The following is a 19,607-nucleotide window of genomic DNA, read 5'->3' on the forward strand; positions in this document are numbered from 1 at the left end:
ACACACACACACACACACACACACACACACACAGACACACACACACACATTAAGCAGTCGTGTGCATTCACTCACAGTACAAACACTATCCCCTTACTTGCAGATACACAAATACACACGCACGAGCACGCACACACACACATATAGATTATTTATATATATATATATATATATATATTAGACAGAGAGATATACACACACAAAACATACTTGGACTGGCAAACTGGAAAGGCCAAACTGTGAAGCTTCACCCTGCATTGGCTGTTCCACAGGAATGGATAGATGCAGTGCAGCTATTAACTACATACATGTACTCATTTAATGCACTGGTCTGCTTGGATCTTGAACAGTATGGATATTATGAATTACCATACTATACAAGTCTTCTGGTTCAAGGACTTAATTTAAATATGCCACACCAACAAAGCACTGCATTTATACATGATCCCTTAAACTATCACTGCCCAGTAGCACCACTCTGCACTACTTGGCAGTACAATGTCCATCAATTAGGAATCCCTTACCTAGTAAGAGAGGTTTTGCATACTAGGCATCCTGCTTATAAATACCAATCCATATTTCAGATCTATAAACATCAATTGACACACATTTGGCAGGAACAGTGTCATTTACCTGGTTTCTTTATTTTTTTAAGTGATTTTTCAATGTTAGTAAATGCAACAAGGCATGTGTTGAGTCATGTGCTGCAATGCTTTTTTCCACTTGTCTGTATTGATGTATTTGGGAATTTTTTTTTTAATAAAAAGCTTTGTAAACTCTTTATTAAAACCATTCCCCAAATAAATGTAGTATTTCCTACAGTGAAATTACCCTTGGGGTAACATATATTGCATTCGGACACTTTAATGGGGCACTTTCATACATGTGTGATGATGCTCCATTAAAGCCTATGGCTGAAACAAATATTTTTCCTATAAAGACAACTAAGTTTAAAGTTTGCTGTTTACATCAATGATGCTCATAAATTGAAAACAGTCTTTTTTTTAAAATGTATATCTACCCCAAATTGACATTTGTAATGTTCTCTTATGGTCAGAGGTGCTGTTCGTAAGTTTTTGCACCACATGCCGAGGTACAAAGGTAAGGTAAAAAAAAAAAAACATAAAAATTTAATAGTGGTGTTCAAAGTGATTTCATCACTTAAGACAGACACGCATACATTAATAAAAAAGAAAACAAGCCATATTAACATTTTTTTCATTTACATATATTTTGCATTACATAAAGTTTTCTTTCTTTCTTTACAAATTAGTCCAACATTACACAAATTGGTCAGTTCCTGCTTTCCCTTAAACCTCAGTCCTCCTCCTTCCAAAAATGATTTTGCATATATTGTTTCCACAAATTCCATTTAATTCAATGTAACTTGCTCCTCCCCTTTTCTAAGGATCCCAATTCCTGTTCTTTTACGACTCTTACAATATTCAGTACTTCAAATACAGCTGGTTTAGATTCTGTTTTGCATTTTATAGTAATTGTTTTTTGAGAGCCAACAGAATTACATTTAATAATGTCTTACTTTGTCAAGGCAATTCAGATCATGTGTCCCAGCTCAAAAGAAGCATTTTCATAGTTACAGATATTTGCTCTCCCTGACAGATTTATTTAATTTATTACTGAGGCTTTCAGCATTAAAGTGTCCAGTATTTCTGCTGCCAAGGTTTTTCTACATAGTGCTGTCTGTAACTGGTGTAGGTAAGGTAATGAGGCTGAACTTTGTTTTGTTCTGCATGCATGAAGTAAGATGGAAGTTACTTTATGGTTAGGGTACATACCCCGGTGAGGTAAGAATTAAAGAGTAAGGGTAGATAAGTTACAAATTTAGACAAGTATGCAAGGTAACCCGTAAAAGCTGTGCACTGTTGAAATGTACACACAGTATCAGTATCAAAGCCCTGAGGTGATGTGCAATCATTTACCACACAGGACTAATGCTAAGAGCTTCTAATGAGCTATGTCTTGTAGTCACTGGTCTGACTGCCACATTCTCCATCTAACAAGTCACTTAACCAGTGTTCCTAGGTCACTCCTGAAAATAGGCATTTATACCTAATTGGTTCCCACAGTCAGCAAATAAAGTATTAACAACATGTAAGGCCTTGCTTAAGGCAATGCAGAAGTAAGGGTGGTTCTAAAGACATTTAATCTCTAATTGGCTGCATAACAGAAATCTGGGTGGCAACAGAGTCAGAGCCTATATTAGCCCTCAGCATGCACAAGGCAAAGGAACTAATGCTGCATGGGGCAACAGTCCATTGAAAAATACAAATCCACTCTCTCCCCACACACACACACCTAAGGACACGTTTGCAGGACTGCTAATTTACCTTTAATATGTCCTTGGGATGTGACAGGAGACTGATGTATCGAACAGAATGCTCAAAGAAAAAAGGGAACATTCAGACTCTGCAAACAGGGCACCCTAGGGAAGAACTGAGCAAGGCAAAAACAAAATACTATAGGGATAGTACAAAAATACTTTGGAAATAATATAAGGTTTACAAGGCTATTAAGACTACTTCAAGAAGTATCTGAAAGCCTGTCAGTACTATGACTTTGCTCATTAAAACATCACCGATATGGGGGGATTTGACTTGGTGTTTCTTATACCACATATCTCAAGAAGTCTGCTGATCTAAGAGCTATTGAGGGCAGTCTTGGTGGAAGGGTAACAGCACTCATTACCAAGAGGATTTATCTTCAAGACAAACTGAAGAAAGTACTGAATTAGTGAAAAAAATGTGGCAAGAGTGGACTGACTTTGAAAAGGGCACAAAGTAGTACATCGGGTTTCAGAAAAAAAACTTCAAATGAATACAAATGCTCAAAAATGTTTGACTGCTTTAATATAAGCAATGAATATAACAAACTTCTATGCTCTTTTACTTAATATTTGTAATGCCTACCTGAAAAAGGGGTTTCTGCTTCTGAGCAGTTTGAGTCTTGTCCATCCAAGAATCTAGTGGCTTTAGGGTTGAGGTGTCCTGAGATACAAGCTGAAACTTAGCTGCTAACATGGGCCTTGAAGGTGTTAGTACCTGCTCTTCCTGTACAGTCTGGAGACGTTTTAGGAGCTCATGAGGTGAAATGAGTCCTGAGTCTGATGGGTGGCTGGTGGTTTCTGTAGATTTTTTAAATGCTGCAGGACTCATAAAAACCTCCGGAGTTTGATGAGATCCTTGTATCTGTGATGTTGTGGCATGAGAAAATGGTTTCTTGAAAAAGTCAGAAGCCCCTCCTAGTGTAATGGCTCCAAGATTGCTACAGGTTCCACTGTCCTTTACCTTTGTAGGATAAGGATCTGGACAGCAAGTGAAGTTTCCAGATCCAGTGCCTCTAAAGTCAGTACAGCTGCTAATGCCCCCCAATTCAGTGGATTTAACACTGGTGCTGGCCTTAAAAATTGCTGGACTGAAATCTACAGGAACCTGGGGCCACCTTAGGTTTTCTAGAAGATTTCTGGTTTTAATACTGTCCTGCGTGGGGATGAAGGACAAGTTTCCTGGGCCACACTGCATTTGGAAAGAGCTCAATAGAGGAACATTGGCAGAAGGAAAATCGTTGTTATGCTTGCACAGAAAGTTTTCTGGAAGTTCTGACACTGTCTGCAGGTCTGTGCCTTGGATCATTAGTTTCTGGATAGCTGGGCAGAGCTGTCTTTCTTGCACCTGGATTTTCTGTCTCCCTGCTAAACGGCTAGGCTCTTCATAAGACAAGGAACGGGCAATCTCACGGTGCGTAAATGCCTTAATTTGCTGATACTTTGCCTCCGCTGACTGCAGGTGTTCCACTGTGTCCAACTGAGAAGTCGTCTGTGCAATGAAAAGAGGAAAGAGAGAGAGAGAGACAGAGAGAAAAACACACTTAGATCAAAAACTATATTTTCAAACAGGAATAAAGTGAAATTAGCATATTACCATCTCTTACTAGGGCTCACTATACATGGAGAAATTCCAAAAAGTACAGTTGACGTCAGGGTTGATTACTGGAGCTTTCACCTTTCTCCTACAGGCCCAGTGAACTGTCTATCCTACAGATGGATGATAGCATATTAAGGCCTTTCTTGCCCTAGCAAGTTCGAGGAAGTGCTCTTAGGAGGTGCAACACAACCCACCAAAGGATAATCAAAGTCAGGTGGAACACTAAAACCAAACCCCCCCCCCAAGTTTGCACTAGCAGGCTACTGCTTACCTTTTGGAAGGGGGACATCTCAAATTCAGGGAGAAGGAGCAACAAGAGGCAGGAGAGATGAAGGGAGAGAACTTGTAATGCAACACAAATGAATGTGCTATGTTCTTTGGAATTCACTTTTGTAGTTCTCAATTTTGGGATGACTCACAGAGCTTAGGGAAAAAATAGGATGGCTAGCCTGTTGTGGGTGCAGGAGTAAGCAAGGCCCTGTAAAATGGTCACTGCAAAATCTGTCCTTGGTTGTTGTAATGCTTGTTAAAATTGTGGACAGATGACCAAACACCTGCATCCAAAATGTTTTTTGCTGTTATCCATTTAATGAAGGCTTTAATAGCAGTCATGACCCAGGTGGGTTGAGCTTTCACTTTTTCAGATACTCGTTTCCACAATGACTGCAACATAAAAGTAATGCAATAAGTTCTACACATGAATATGGTTTGATTACTGTTAGGGTTTCCTTCTCTCCCTTTTACAAAGGCAATAAACAGTCATTTTTGCAAAAGCAATAAAGAGCTAATCAGGCTTTCCAAATTGCTTTGTTCTGTCCAAGTAATGTCTCAACTACCTTTGACTATCCAAGGAAGGCGACATTCATTCCCCTTGTTTTACGAGAAGAAAAAAAAAATACACACAAATGAATGGATTGATTTAATGACAGTTCTGTAACCACTTTTGGCATGATGGAAGGATTAATATGTAGGGTGATTCCACCCTGGTGGAACACAAAGGGTTCCCTGCAAATGAGAACCTGCAATTCTGTGATGAGTCCAGATGAAATTAAAGCATAGGTCTGCGCTAATAATGAGTCCTGTCCTAAGTCTTTGCCTCAACAGAAGATTGTGCCAAGCTGGATTTCTTGACACCACCCCCCCCTTTAAGATATGAAGCATGTCCTCAAAAACATATGCCTGGAAGAGACAGGTGCAAGATCATTCCCACTGTTAGTCTTAAAGAGCCCAAGCTTGGCAACTTAATTGCCAGTGAAACAGCAACTTGAAAGGCTTCAAACATTTTTTTGCTAAGAAAAATCACAGAGCTAAGTTCCTTAAGCTTTTGGACAGACTAACAACCCTCTCAATAAATTCCATGTCTTACAGGTTCCTGTATAATGACCTTTACTCCGCTTTCTACACCATGCAAAAACCTGTTCTACTACACCTTCTTCAGCTCTACAAAACTGGTACAACCACGAACGCTTACACCAAAGCTTCAACCTTCACCTCTACATAAACAAGACCAGCTGGTGCATAGACATCTAATCCAATAAATCCCTTACCTCTTGATCAGGGCAGCTAACAAACAGACTAACTTACTGAGTTGCTAATACATTTACAATTCCTTTGAATTGCTTTGACTAAGCTGCTCAATGGTCACATTCTGACTGCATGGCTTGTAAATACCGATGGAGCTATAAACTTAAAGCTCAAAATATAAGAAGAAACAGGATTTTTACTATAACAGTAGATCTTTAAGGGGTTCTCTGCCACTAAATTACGTAGCAGAAACTTGATTTCCATTGAAGGTGACTCCAACCAGGAAACTTTTCAAACACAACTTCTGAGGCTGTTTGTACCAGCAATACAAATTGATAAAGGCGTGTTCCCCACTTCTGCTTCAGTTCTGTTCTACTTCACCAGTAAAAGCTAATTTTAATACTGGTAACAAGGTCATTTTAATGGGGAGAGTAACCATCTACATTTAACTAAAATATTATATAAATGCGCAGCTTCCATGATAATAAGGCAACAGCAGCAAAGCTCAAGAAATCCCAAGTGTTATTAAACCCATTGTACATCAAACTGCCTGTTTTGCATTAGGTCTGTTATACTACTAGTATACCACACAAAATGCATTAAAAGTTAATTAAACAAGTCTAACCTTTTAGTCTCTAACTGTGGATCTGCAAAATAAAGAGTCTTCCTTAGCAGACTTCTCTTCTTAGCGCCTCACACCTGCCTACCCTTCAGGTTTCTACCAGCATCCTTTTCAACAGAAATCACTCTTCAGAAATGGCTGCACTGTAAAGTATCCAGTGTCACACAGCAAACTAATCACAGAATTACGAAATACAGGACAGCTGGCTGTGGTGGTACAGGCTGTTACATTTCATGATATTTATCATAAAAAGATATATACAACACATATCCAGGCCAGTACTAGGCAACCTAATGGTATAGTTCAGACAACGGTCTCAAATGTAACACTTAAACAAGTCAATATGTTAATCGGAATTCTTAAAAAGAGAAATTACATTCTTGCTTCTTGTAGCTGTTACTGCTCAAGTAATAGGTTCTTATGCGACTGTTGCAACTGGTCATAAGCTATCTCCGAGAACATTGGCACACTTGATGAATGAGCTTTCATTCATAATAAATGGAGATTTTCAAAGTGATCCACTGACCCCATTTTCCCCATTAATTAAAACTGCTCATAGACACAAAATATTAAGTTGATCTGAGCATAGCAACTCAGCCACCATGTAAAAACCCCTCCACAGCTCCTACCACTGCCTCATTACCATTTATAACTTCTATACGTATTCTTGAACTAACCCCCCCCCCCACAACCAGCGATCTACCCCTGCCTCTAACAAAACACTCTTCAGCCCAATCATCATCACTGCACAGCATTACATCTTTTGCTTGGTCTTTAATAATTCTCCTTTTTAAGTGCCACACGTCTCCTATCCGGTCATCTCTCTTCTGTGTTTTCCTACTAATCAACACCTGATAACCTGATATGCACATATCATAACTTTGCATGTCTGGTCTGCAAGAAAGAAGAAAGAGTTAAGTGCTTCCTTACACCAACACCCCTCCATTTTTCTTATCACTGTGGTGATGATCGACTGCATGATTTTAATCAAGCTAATCAATTTTCTCCATACATTCACCAGAAATGAACAAAGTACTCATTTTATGACCCTTCTCTGCACAACATGAGACGCTTAGGTACATCCCAAAATACACACAGTTTACAATGATGAGGACTTTGGCATTAGCTTTTCAAACCCGTATACATGATTCAACCCAGAGATGACTACAGTTAAGACCACTGCTCTTCTATCTTTACAGGAAAATCTGGTAAATTTCAGAATTTGGAGCACATCTTAATACCAAAAAAAATCATAGAATCTGATATTTTAAACCATGTCATTCAGCAAAATTAGCATTTTCACAAATATATTATAAATGTTGATTTTGTTTATGCATTGTTTTTCATAACAGACTTATAAACAGTTACAATGAAATAATCAAAGACCATTGGACTTAAACTGCACACTGCCTAGAAAAAGAAGTTATATTCTTATCCAACACGTTCCATCTGTGTTTTTGATCTTCAGTCATTCTTGAAGAAAGGGACTCTGTTCCAACCACTTGGAACCGGCTCAGCTGTTATACAGCTCGTGCCAGCCACAAAAACGATCGAGCTAAGACACTACCCATAATGCCCCCCTCTCTCCATTACCTCAGATCGAGTTTGCAGCCAAAGTATAGAAGGATAACAGATGCCCTGTCTAAGGTGAAACCTAAAAACCTCCTAAAACAGATGTCCAAACTTCCAGAAGTCCTTAGGAGGGAGCAGGAGGGTGGGATACGAAGAATGAATGAAGAACAACACAGATGGAACGTTATGGTAAGAACATAACTTCTTTACTTGATGTTGTCAATCTTCATTCATTCTTGACAAATGGGATAGAGTCCTCAGTTACTTTAGGTCCTGGGCGACCCTAAGGAAGGATATTTCTAAACATCATAGAGCCAAAGGATGCTCTTCCCCTGGAGGACATATCCAATTTGTAATGAGTGATAAAGGTAGGTGGAGTGGTCCATGTTGCAGCTGCACATATTTCTTCCATGGAAGCCTTGGAGTGGAAAATAACTGAAGTGGATACAGATCTGGTGGAATGCGCTTTAATAACAGGCGCAAGCAACTTGCGGTTATTATGATTGTAAATGAAAGCAACACAATCCCTAAGCCATTTTGATAAGGTAACTTTTAAGACTGGTTTACCCAAAGGTGAACCTGAAAAGGATACAAATAACTGATCAAATTTTCTAAAAGATCTGGTTCTGTCCAGATAGAAGCATAACTGTCTGTGGAGTTACAGGCAGTATTCACCTTTATTTGAAAATTTTGGAAATAATACTGGCAAGTCTATAGGCTGGTTAATATTAGAATCTGAGACCACTTTAGGTAGAAAGAAAGGACTGGCTCTTAACAACACTCTATCCTTATGAAAAATCATGTAAGGGTGTTTCACACACAAGGCCTGTAATTCAGAAACTCTCCTGGCAGAAGTAATGTCCACCAGAAAAAGAATTTTCCACAATAGGAACTTGAGATCGCAAGTAGCTACTGGCTCAAAGGGCTTAAGGACTATGGATTGTAATGCTATCATTAAATCCTATGGACCTGTAGGATCCATGAAGGGTGGCTTTAGACATAAAGCTCCTTTAAGAAAGGTTTTACATAAACAATGGGAAATCAAGGTATGATCATCAAACCCATCGTGGGAATTGGAAATGGCTGCTAACTGGACTTTGATGATGAAAGCAGAAGCTCCTAGTTCAAAAAGGGAAGCCAGAAATTCCAACACCTTGTCAACTGGGGCTGGGAAGGGATCTAAATCATTTGAACAGGCCCAGACTGAGAATCTCTTCCATTTGCTAAGATAGAGTTTCTTGGTGAGCGGTTTATGAGAAGCCAGAAGGATTTTTTGTACTAGGGAAAGTAATTTGCTCTACCTGGCAATTAATGGAATTGGTGATAACAAGCTGTCAGCTTGAGATTGTGAAGGCTGGGATGCACCATTCCCTGTGGGTGAGACATCAGGTCTGAAACTGGGTCCAGAATCCAGGGACGGTGAATCAGGTGAGGCCAAAGGTATGGGAACCAAACTTGACGGGGCCAATAGGGTGCAATGAGGATCACTTTGCTTTTTCAATCTTTGGGCTTTCTTCAAGAATAGGGGAAATGAGAGGGATTGGCGGAAAGGCATAAAGTAATCCCGGTGGCCAATTGTGAAGGAGTGCGTCTCTTGGGGACTCCCGTGGGGATTAGGGCAAAGTATATGCTGCATTTGTTGTTTATTGGGGAGGCAAAAAGATCACAGCAAGACTGGCCCCAGTGATGAAAAATTTTTATAGCCACCTAGGGATTGAGAGACCACTCATGAATCAGGAGCATGCATCTGCTCAGTTTGTTTGCTATCACGTTGGAGCTTTCTGGGATATGCATTGCTATTAGAAAGCGGTTGGAAGCGATAGCCCATTGCCATATCCTAAGAGCTTCTCAACACAGGGGGTAGGATCTGGTTCCACCTTGTTTGTTGATGCACCAGGCTACTGACATGTTGTCTGACTAAATTTGCAACCGCCCCCGAAGGAAGGACAGACTGAAAGGCTTGCAACACTAGAAGCATCACCCTCAATTCTAGGACACTGACATGCAAATTGGCCTCTTGCTGGGACCAAGTGCCTTGAACTGTTCTTCCCATATAATGGTCCCCTCACCCGATCTGGGAAGCGGCCATTGTCACTACAGTGATAGGCGGAGAAGGAGAGACGGTGCGACCCCATAGATTTTCCTCTGACTTCATCCACCAGGATAGATCCTTCTTGCAGCAATTTATCAATATCGGATAAGACATGAGCTGTATCAGTATTGACCATTGTGCCTCTAAGAGCCATTGAAGCAGCCTCATGCGATACCTTGCGAGGGGTACTAAAGTTATGGTGGCTGCCATAGATCCCAGAGCTTGCAGAATGAGAAAAGCAGGAACCGTGTTTTTGTGAATGATTAGTTGTACTTGCGACCTTAATTTATGTGTAGAGGGAGAGAGGCTACACAAGAAACTGTACTGAGGCATGTTCCTATAAATTCTAGGTCCAGGTATGGAAACACTCGGAATCCGCGTAGCCTCAAGTGAGCTACTACTGCTGCCATGCATTTAGTGAACACCATGGGGGCTGTGGTGAGACCAAAGGGCAGCACTCTGAATTGGAAATGACTGGCTCACACCTGGAAGTGGAGGAACCTTCTGGAGCATTTGCCCATCTTTATGTGATAATACGCATCCTGAAGGTCTACAGAGCACATGCAATCATTCTCCTCTAGAAAGGGAAGAACAGACTGAACCGTGACCATCTGGAATTTTGTTTGCTGAACAAAATTATTCAGAAGGCTGAGATCTAAAATTGGTCTCTAGTCCCGTCTTTATTTGGCACTAAAAAGAATCCGGAGTAAAATCCAGATCATCTTTGGTATGGTGGTACTTCTTGGATGACTTTTTTTCTAGCAGCTTCTGAATCTCTACAGCTCCTTGGTCCCTCTGACTGGGTGGAACATTGGGGACTCTTTTTGGAGTAAAGAGAGTAAAAGGAATTTGGTAATCTCTGGTGATAATTCTCTGCACCACAGTATCAGAAGTCATCAAGGTCCAGGCTGTCTGGTGCAGTGAAAATCTCCCCCCAGTTGCTTCCAGAGGTAAGCAATCGGGCCTCCATTCAGAAGCTCTGGTAGGGCTGCATGGAGAAGGACTCTCTGGAGCCCTGATGTCACGGGGGGGGGGGGGGAGTCTTCCACTTGAATTCCCCCTTCTGCCCTGAGGTGAGTATTTGCCACGTGTGTCTTGAAAAGGCCCTTGGGACTTTTTGAACCACATTTTTCCACTCCTCTGATTCCTAGAGTAGGATTGCTGAGGAGCAGAAAAATGAATGCCCACGGCAGAAAGGCTTTTTCCATCTTTTTCACACCTGGCTAGTATGTCTCTGACTCTGGGGACAAACAAGGAAGATCTATCAATAGCAGCATTGACAAAGGAAGACTTGAAAGGTTCTGCAAAGTCACACAAGCGCATCCAGGGATGGTGCCTTATGACAATGCCTGGACCTGCTGCCCTACTCACTCCTTTGCAGCATGAGCAATGAGCCACATGGACGAGTTCAATATAGACTCCAGAGTGGCATGCTGAGAGGCAACTTTATCCTGCACCTCATCAGACAGAGCTCCGGTGAAGGTATCCAACAGCTCATTTATCATATCTCTTTGGAGTGTAGTAAAGTGTGCCATGAAGATTAAGGACCTAAGAGCGAAGGTCGATGACACAAAGACCCACTTCACAAACCTGTTAATTGTCCGAGACTCTCAGGAGGGTGGACAGTGAAACTCTCCTCAGCAAGTTCCTTTTTGGTGGCCACCACCATGGCATCTACTGCTAAACCCTTTCTGCAATGTGGTTGGTCTTCTGGAGCTGATAAGATTTTGTCTGGCCTCTGGGGAATCTGCTCTATGGAATGAGAAGCCTTCCACGCCCACTGTGCGATAAGCTTAATAAGGTCGTCAGCAGATGGGATCACCCAGGAAGTAGATGGGCGAGCACTGAAAGCCTGCAAGAATACAGATTCCTCTGAGGATGGGTTTGTGGACTTCAAATCACCCCTCTGTTTTAAGATTTCCAGGATGTCTCCAAATGAAACGTCTTCAGGGGGTGATCGGTGGGAACAATCCCCTTCATTGTACTCTGCGTCTTCCATGACAGATTCATCTGGAGAATCTAGATGCATCCTCTTGCAAGACTTCTTAAGGGGTGGTTCCTCAGTGGGAATCTCTAAGAAAGACTCCGAAGAATAGAGGCCCTGAACAGGGATATCTTGCTTGTTTTGGTGCCTGCTGTCCCGACATGAGAGATGGCAATGGCTGCGGTCCAGATGGTACAAATATGTGACACACTGAAGTAGAAGGGGCCAGCTGAGAACCTGCTGAGGCTAAAGCTCTCTTCAAGATCTGGAAGGCAGGCCCACCCGAAGAGGGATGGGAGCCTGTAACTGAGAAAGACAACCTCGAACCGGGGTCACACCCCGCTCTGAAGGACTGCCCTCCAGAACAGGGGGCGGGGAAGAGTCTGAAGCTGACAGGGTTCCGAGTGCCAAGAATGGCCCTGAACATGCAATCGTTATCATACCAGAGCCATCCAAACTGACAGACAAACTACGGCTCTGAGGGAGCCAAAGACATCAGAGCTGATCCAGGTACCATAGCAACTGGAACCGGGTAATCAAAGTGCTGGGCTCCAAAACTAAAAGGGAGGTCGGAGGGTGAATATAAGTAGGAGTCCTGGGAGAACAGACTTCGACTCCGAGAGAGAAGGAGGTCTGAGCTGATACAGGAAGACCCCTGACTGCCAAAAGCTGATCTACTAATCTCACCACATCTATCTCGGAAAGACTTCTGGTTGATCAGACCAACATCCCCAGTGGAGACTTCGGCCTATCCACAAATGGACTGGGAAGCTGACCCAAAAAAGGGTCTATAGAAGGGGAGTATCTTGTTCTGGGAGGTGGACGGCACAGTGGTAGCATTGTCACCTCACAGCAAGAGGTTCTCCCGTTCGATTCTCGGCTGGAATGCCTTCTGTGCAGAGTCTGCATGTCATCGCTGTGTTCGTGTAGTTTTTTCCGGGTGCTCCAGTTTCCTCCCACATTACAAAGATATGCATCTGTAATGTTTCTCTGCTGAAAATTGGCTTAGTTCTAAGTCTGACTTTCTCGGTCAACAAATGTTAAATGAAATAAAACATGAATGCTTCAAGCTTTGGCACCATATGCTGCGCAGCAAATGGAGAAGTCGGAACCGAGTGGGAGGTCATAGATGCTGATGGAACTGTCAGTGCAGATACTGTAAAGGTCAGTGCAAATGAGGCTGTCGATGCCGAGGTTTGTCAAGATCGGTTCAAAAACAGTCGGTACCGAGGGGTCGTGACTATCTGTGCTGAAGGCTGTTTCACAAGTTTTGGGACCTTACTCTTCGGTTCCGAAGAGACTGAAGGAACTGGAGACTTGTGCCATTTGGAGTCCAGTGCCAATGATGAACTCGGCGCTGAATGACTTCTCTTTTTATGTTCGAATTTAGAAGACTCTGGCTTACAGAGGGCTTCTTCAAAGGGGGATTGTAATAACCCCTTTAAAATCAACTTATTTCGGTGCTTTGCCAAGGTTCTAGAACTAAAACTGTGGCAGATCGTACAATTAGTTTCTAGATGGGGGACACCCAAGCACATGAAAGATGCCCATCAGACTTGGGCATCTTTCTTCCATAGTTTTGGCACTGCTTACACCCAGATGTGTGTTTTTACTTCTATGCTACTTTAAAAAGATCACTCACACACACACACACACACACACACACGCACATTCGTAAAGGATAGAATAGAAAAACCTACCAACAATGGTAGGGAAAAATACCTATAAAGGTAATCGGAAAGAGAAAATACCAGCAATGGTATCAAAGAGATTACCGAGAGGTAAAAGGGAAGGGGGAAGGAAAAATTACCAGCGATGGTAATAAAGAATACAGTTAGGTAAAAAGGGTAGAGCTGATTTAGACACAAACACACCACACTAAATAATATAACAGAAAAGGGAAATAAAGTATTATATAACATAGAAAATGCATATAGAAATACAGATCAAATTAAGCACTTAGCTGGTGAGTATCGGCTGACGCATCTTATCAGTGTGGCAAATGAGATCTGGGGTAATGGAGAGAGTGTTGGCTTGAGGTGTATAATGGCTGAGCCGGTTACAAGGGGTCAAGACAGAGTCCCATTCATCAAGAATGAAAGAAGATTGACAACATCAGATCATTAGTTTACAAAACTGAACTTTCACTGCTTTAGTAAATGTAAACTAGTGCAATCCAACACTGCAAAGTTGTGTGCATTTTAAAAGTTTAGGCAGCAAACTCAAATGGCAATTTGTCAGTGTTATTACAAAGAAAATTACTGCCTTAACCCTAAATTGTACTAACTCTAGAGCTGATTATATTAGTAAGGAGGTGAAAGAACAGTCTGCATGGGATGATGTGGAGGCAATGTTCTCCACAAGAAGAAAGATTTTAAAACTATGATCACGTTAACTTCGAACCATCTTGTTTTAATCAAAAAACCCACTCAAATATCTAAATTTTTTTCCACTTCACAAGTGATATGGAGCCACTGTAAGTGGCCTTAGTTAGAGCCCTTAAATCCTGGTCTTCCTCTATTCCGTCCAGGACAACAGCTCCAGGCACATATGCATGTCTCTGGATTTTCTAAAATATAAAACTATGAACTTTTTTGTTCAAATCCCAAAAGTCATACACTTACTATCCCCTCTTTAAAAGCCACAACATAATCTCACCGGAGCCCGTCCTTTACAGTTGTAACCACCACACCAATCATAGTTTCTTCAACGAAGTCTCATCTTGCTGTCTAACTACATGTTATCAGACACAAACTACACATAGCCAGCCCTCTCAGTGTAATGGTCTTGTTTCTGTATAACTGCCCTGATCTATATCCAGTCAGTCTACTTTCTATCTACCTAATCACCTGCGTACTCCTACTCAAATCTAATTTCCCAACCAACTTCGCGTGAGAGACTTATCAAACACATGCAGCTGAAGTCTAGATATACCACAGTCACAGGGCTGTCCGCAGTGAACCACTTAAAGAGCTTAGGCATGCTGTAAAAAGCCATATTCTACTGTCAAGCTTAAAAAGAATCAACATTTAGGAAATCAAGAGCTTTCCTTGCAAAATCTTTTTCTATAACCTATTCTGGATGAAAGTGATAAAGAGTAGTTGTGTAAAATCTTGCCATGACCATAGATGTCCTTCTCTTCCATGTTGCAGTATTCTTAACCTTTGGGATATCCTCCGTTCTCCTATCTGAACATCTGGCCAGTATCCAGAAGCTTTAGTCACTGCGAGGTACGTGAGACATCTGACGTTGGCCGTAGGGAGCATGGGCCATAAAACTGACACCTGCACGTACCTTCCCCAGAACTGAACACCCCAGTTGGAACCCAGTCCCAGGATAGCTGCACAAGTCATGTATCATCCAGCAAAGTTTCATATATATCTCTGGGGTAGGAGAGTGGGATAGAATACTGCAACATATAAGAGAAGGACATCTATGGTTATGGTACAAGTTTACACAGCTACGTATTCTGTGTCCTTCTATTCACATGTTGTATCCTTAACCTTTGGGTGAGTGCCAAAGCTCAAATGGAAGAGGAGGAGGGGGATTTGGAACTGTTTTCCAAGAATCCATGCAGGATTGCCATAGCAAAACCTGCTCTAAATCTGGAAATGTGGTTCAGTTTGTAGTGTTTGGTGAAGGTATGGACAGATGTCCAGGTAGCTGCCTCTAGAATGGAAGTAGTGTCCAGCCATTTGAAGAAGGCCCCAGATGAGGCCATGGCTCTAGTGGACTGGGCTTTAATTTTAGAGTTTAGATGTTTGCCCTGGTAGGTGGAACAAAAGGAGATGGCCTTGGAAATCCAGGAAGAAACCGTCTGTTTTGTCACCGTTTTCTCCCAGAGCCCTGGGGTGAAAACAAACAAACAAACAATTGCTCAGATCTCATAAGGGACTTGGTCTTTTCTAGGTAGAATCTTAGTTGCCTGTGAACATCAAGGGGATGAAGGACTCTCTCACTGTCATTCTGGGGATGTGGAAAGAAAGGTGGGGAAGTGAATACATTGGTTCAGGGACAGCTCAGTGACCACCTTAGGCATGAAGGACAGGTTAGTCCTTAGGGTCACTCTATCCTTGTGGAAGATTAAAAAAGGTGGAGGGGCCACTCTCCTTGGCTGATGTCAGGGCCACCAAAAGTACAGTTTTCCAAATGCAATATTTTAGAGAAGCTGTAGCTGCTGGTTCACAAGGGTCAATGGTGAGCTTCTCTAAAACGTGGTTTAGGTCCCATGGCAGTGGAACTGGTCTCTTGGGGGGGGGGCTGAGATGCAGTACTCCCTTTATCGATAACTTCACTGGAAGTCGAGAGGCAATTTGAGGGTCAAGATGCAGACAAGCAGAAATAGCAGCCAGGTGGGCCTTAACAGGAGAATACGCCAGCCTTGCCTGCAACAATTCACACAGATATGACAGCACTACGTAGACCTCTCCATAAAATAGGCCTAGCTGTCTTTTAAGCCACCAAATAGAGAAACTTTTCCATTTGGACAAATAAAATATCCTAGTATTGGGTTTTCTGGCCTCCTGCAAGACATTAAGCATGTCCTCACTGTAAAGGTGTCTGAAAGGGAGAGGTCCACTCTGTGAGGTAACTTGTAATGATTGCCCCTGGCTAAATGCAGAAGGAGGGGGAACTAATGCTGTCTTGGCCAAAAGGGAGTCACCAAAAAGATTTTTGGTTTGCCCTGCTGAGTTTTCAACAGGACTTCTTGTAAGAGTGGGAAAGGGGAGAATGCATAGAGAAACATCCCCTTCCATGAGACAGAAAAGTTGTCCATCGCCCTCGCTAGGGAGGCTGGGTGCCCTGGTACAAAAGTGTGGAAGTTGTCTGTTCAGAGGGAAGGCAAACAGATCTATTTGTGGTGTACCCCACTTGTGGACTATGTCCAGGAACACATCCTGTATAGCATCCATTCATGGGATTGTGACATGCACCTGCTCAAACTGTCTGCCTGAGTGTTCTGAGCTGAGGAAATGTAGACCGCCTGCAGGGTGACTCCATGTTGGGCCATCAATTCCCAGGCCTGGAGTGCAAGTCTGCATAGCAAGTAAGATTTTGTTCCCTCCTGTTTGTTCACATACTAAAGAACTGTAGTGTTGTCAGTGAACAACTTCAGGGGGCCTTGCTTCAGAATGTGTTGGAAGGCACTCATCTCTCTGATGTTGATGTGTTCCCTCTTAAAGGTTACTGTCCACATGCCTTGCACCCTTAAGCTGCACAAGGCAGATCCCCAACCCAGGTCTGAGGCATCTGTGTACATCTCCTGGAATGGGGTGAGGGGTTGTAAGGGAAGTCATGGGTTGAGAGAGACTCAATCCAGCCACCAAAGGATCTCCTTCCTTAGGCATGGTAGAAAGGGAATGATGTGGTCCAAGGAGTGCAAGTGTTGGGTCCATGTGGACCCTGGATACCAATGAAGTTTCCTCATGTGGAGTCTTGCCAGTGGCAAATGTGGGAACAGTAGAGGCCATATGTCCTAGGAGTCAGATATTCTCTTACTGTGAATGCAGTGGTGTGGAGGACAGAGGATAGACAGCAGGTAATTCTTCAGACTTTCCACCTTTTGCGGTAGAAAGAAAGCAGCTCTTATAACATCTATGTTGATTCTGCACTCTAAGAAAACTTGGTCCTGGGAGGGGTTTAGTTTGGACTTGGAGAAAATGATGTTGAAACCCAGAGGCTGCAGAACAGGAATGACTCTTAGGAGATGGATGTGTAGGGAAGGGGGGGCAATCTGCCTGGATCGGAGGTCATCCAGGTATTGAAAAATCTGAAAACCTTGGACCCTGTAATAGGCTATCACTGAAGCCAGGCACTTGGTGAATTCCCTTGGAGCTGTAGACAGTCCAAAGGATAAAGCACAGAATTGAAAATGCGAGGAACCCACTGAGAAGAGTAAATGCTTCCTGTAATTGGGCCTTATGGTGATATGCAGATGTGCATCTTTGATGTCCAAAGTGGCCAGAAATGCTGAGGGATTAGCAGGGGAAAGAGAGTCTGGAACGTGAGCATGCGAAAAGTGGGTACTTTTAGAAAGCGGTTGAGGTGAGAGAGGCCCAGAATGGCTTTCCATAGGCCATCTTTTCTTGGGAGTAGAAAAAGTGTGGAGGAAAAGCCTTTTTCCTTCTCTGACAGAGGGACAGGTTGGATAGTCCCTTGAGCGAGGAGGCTGTCCAAGACTGTTTAAAAAAGGGTAAGTTGGTCCTTCGGTGACTGTGGGATACCTCTGAAGGAGGGAGGAATGATCCAAGTCATGAAGTAACCCTTTTCTATAACTGATAAGACCCACTTGTCTGAGGTAATGCTTTGCCAGACAGGAATACAGTGAGAGAGTCTTTGGAATAGGGGAGATGGAAGGCAGGCAGTCACAGACTACCTACATGTCCTGAAACTGAGGTTTCTGAGCTAGAGACTGAGCGGGCCTGGAAGGAGGCTGCTGCTTCCTGGAGCTCTTTTTGCTCCTAGACTGAGGAGTAGGAGCAGAATATTTTCTGATGAACTGTGTCCTGATGGGATAATTCCTATGGAATTCATGGATTGGGGACACAAGCAAATGTTTTAAATCTTTTAATTCTTTTCCTTTCTGCTGAAGGGTCTTGAAAAGTTCTGCCACTCTGGCCCCAAATAGGGCAGAATTGTCCAGGGATGCATCCAGAAGCTTAGCCCTAATACTGTCAGGTAGGAGCTGGAGTCTCATGCAAGAGTACTTTATGATCACTGAGGCAGCGGCTGCTGACCTGGCCGAGGCCTCTGCAGCATCAACCCTGCATTTGATCAAGTGTCTTGTCACTTGATAGGACAAGGAAATGAGGTTAGATATTAGAGCCTTAGTAGGCAAGTCTGGGAGATCAGCCAAAAGTTTGGAAACCTGAGTCAAAAGGGCCAGGGCATACTTAAGACATATGCATCTGGTAGTTAACAGTCCTAAAGGCCAAAGTGGTAAAGGTGTATACCTTTTGCCAATGCATTCCATAGTCTTACTGTCCTTATCAGTGGGAAGGACAGAGGTGGAATGTAGTAGTCTGGAGGGCTTGTCTGCAAAGATTGAAATAGTGCCAGGGTCTGTAACAGAGCATTAGATCAGAAATGTGTCCCCTTCTGGGATCTTATAAAACCTGTCAGGCCTTCTGGGGCTGGGATTCAGGGTTTTTAGAGGCTGTATAGAAGGCGTCTAAAAAGGATGGCACGACTGCTGGAATGGCAGAAGGTGAAGGGGTGTCCATTTGTAAGGGGTCATAATATCTCTTTTGAACCTCATTCATTTCAGTGGAGTCCCATTTAAAAAACTCTCTCATTTGTAAGACGGTTTCTCCAAAGGTGAGGTCCTTTCCAGGGAAGTCTGCCTCAGCAGAGTCCTCCTCTGTGGAGACATACACAAGAGAGGAAGGCATTTGACAGGCATTGGAAAGGGAGTCCACTGAAGAGGAGTCTGATGAATCTTCAGCTTCAAGTGGAACAGGATCTTCAGTTTGAGGCCTAAGACTGATGGCCAGAGGGGAAGCAGCTATTGAAGGCCTAAGGGCCATGAAGGCATTAAATAAGCTCTGGGAGAAAGCTAGCCAATCAGGCAGGGTTTTAGAAGGAGGAAAGACATGATTTGTCTTTTGTTTCCTTTTTAAGGAAGAGACAAGCTTGAAGGGCGTAGGGCCTAAGGCGCGCCTAGGTTCAGACAGTTGTATACCAGTGGAAGGGCTGGTCTGGACGTCCATTAAGAGCAGAGGATCCTCCATGTCGTCTGTGCCTGATGTCTGCATAACCTCCATGAACGTGCTTTCAGCCCTAGGTTCTGTGGCCTCCGAAATGGTACCCACTATACCTGAATCGGCTGGTTCCGTACATTCCTCCAGGCAAATAGCCACAAGGAGAACGTCG

At 42.9% G+C, this 19,607-nt stretch overlaps 1 protein-coding gene across 8 annotated transcripts in view; it reads right to left on the minus strand.

The window, feature by feature from the left end:
- DCP1B (decapping mRNA 1B) overlaps positions 1 to 19,607 on the minus strand; it is a 492,116-nt gene that overhangs the window by 101,769 nt on the left and 370,740 nt on the right. For all 8 annotated transcript variants that reach the window (XM_044087511.1, XM_044087514.1, XM_044087516.1 and 5 more), the window contains one exon: positions 2,928 to 3,833. In XM_044087511.1, the coding sequence (XP_043943446.1) occupies positions 2,928 to 3,833 (906 nt within the window). The remainder of the gene's footprint in view (positions 1 to 2,927; positions 3,834 to 19,607) is intronic.

This window comes from Protopterus annectens, chromosome 11.part0 (assembly GCF_019279795.1).
Source record: "Protopterus annectens isolate FY-2018-M chromosome 11.part0, PAN1.0, whole genome shotgun sequence".
Taxonomy (NCBI): domain Eukaryota; kingdom Metazoa; phylum Chordata; order Ceratodontiformes; family Protopteridae; genus Protopterus; species Protopterus annectens.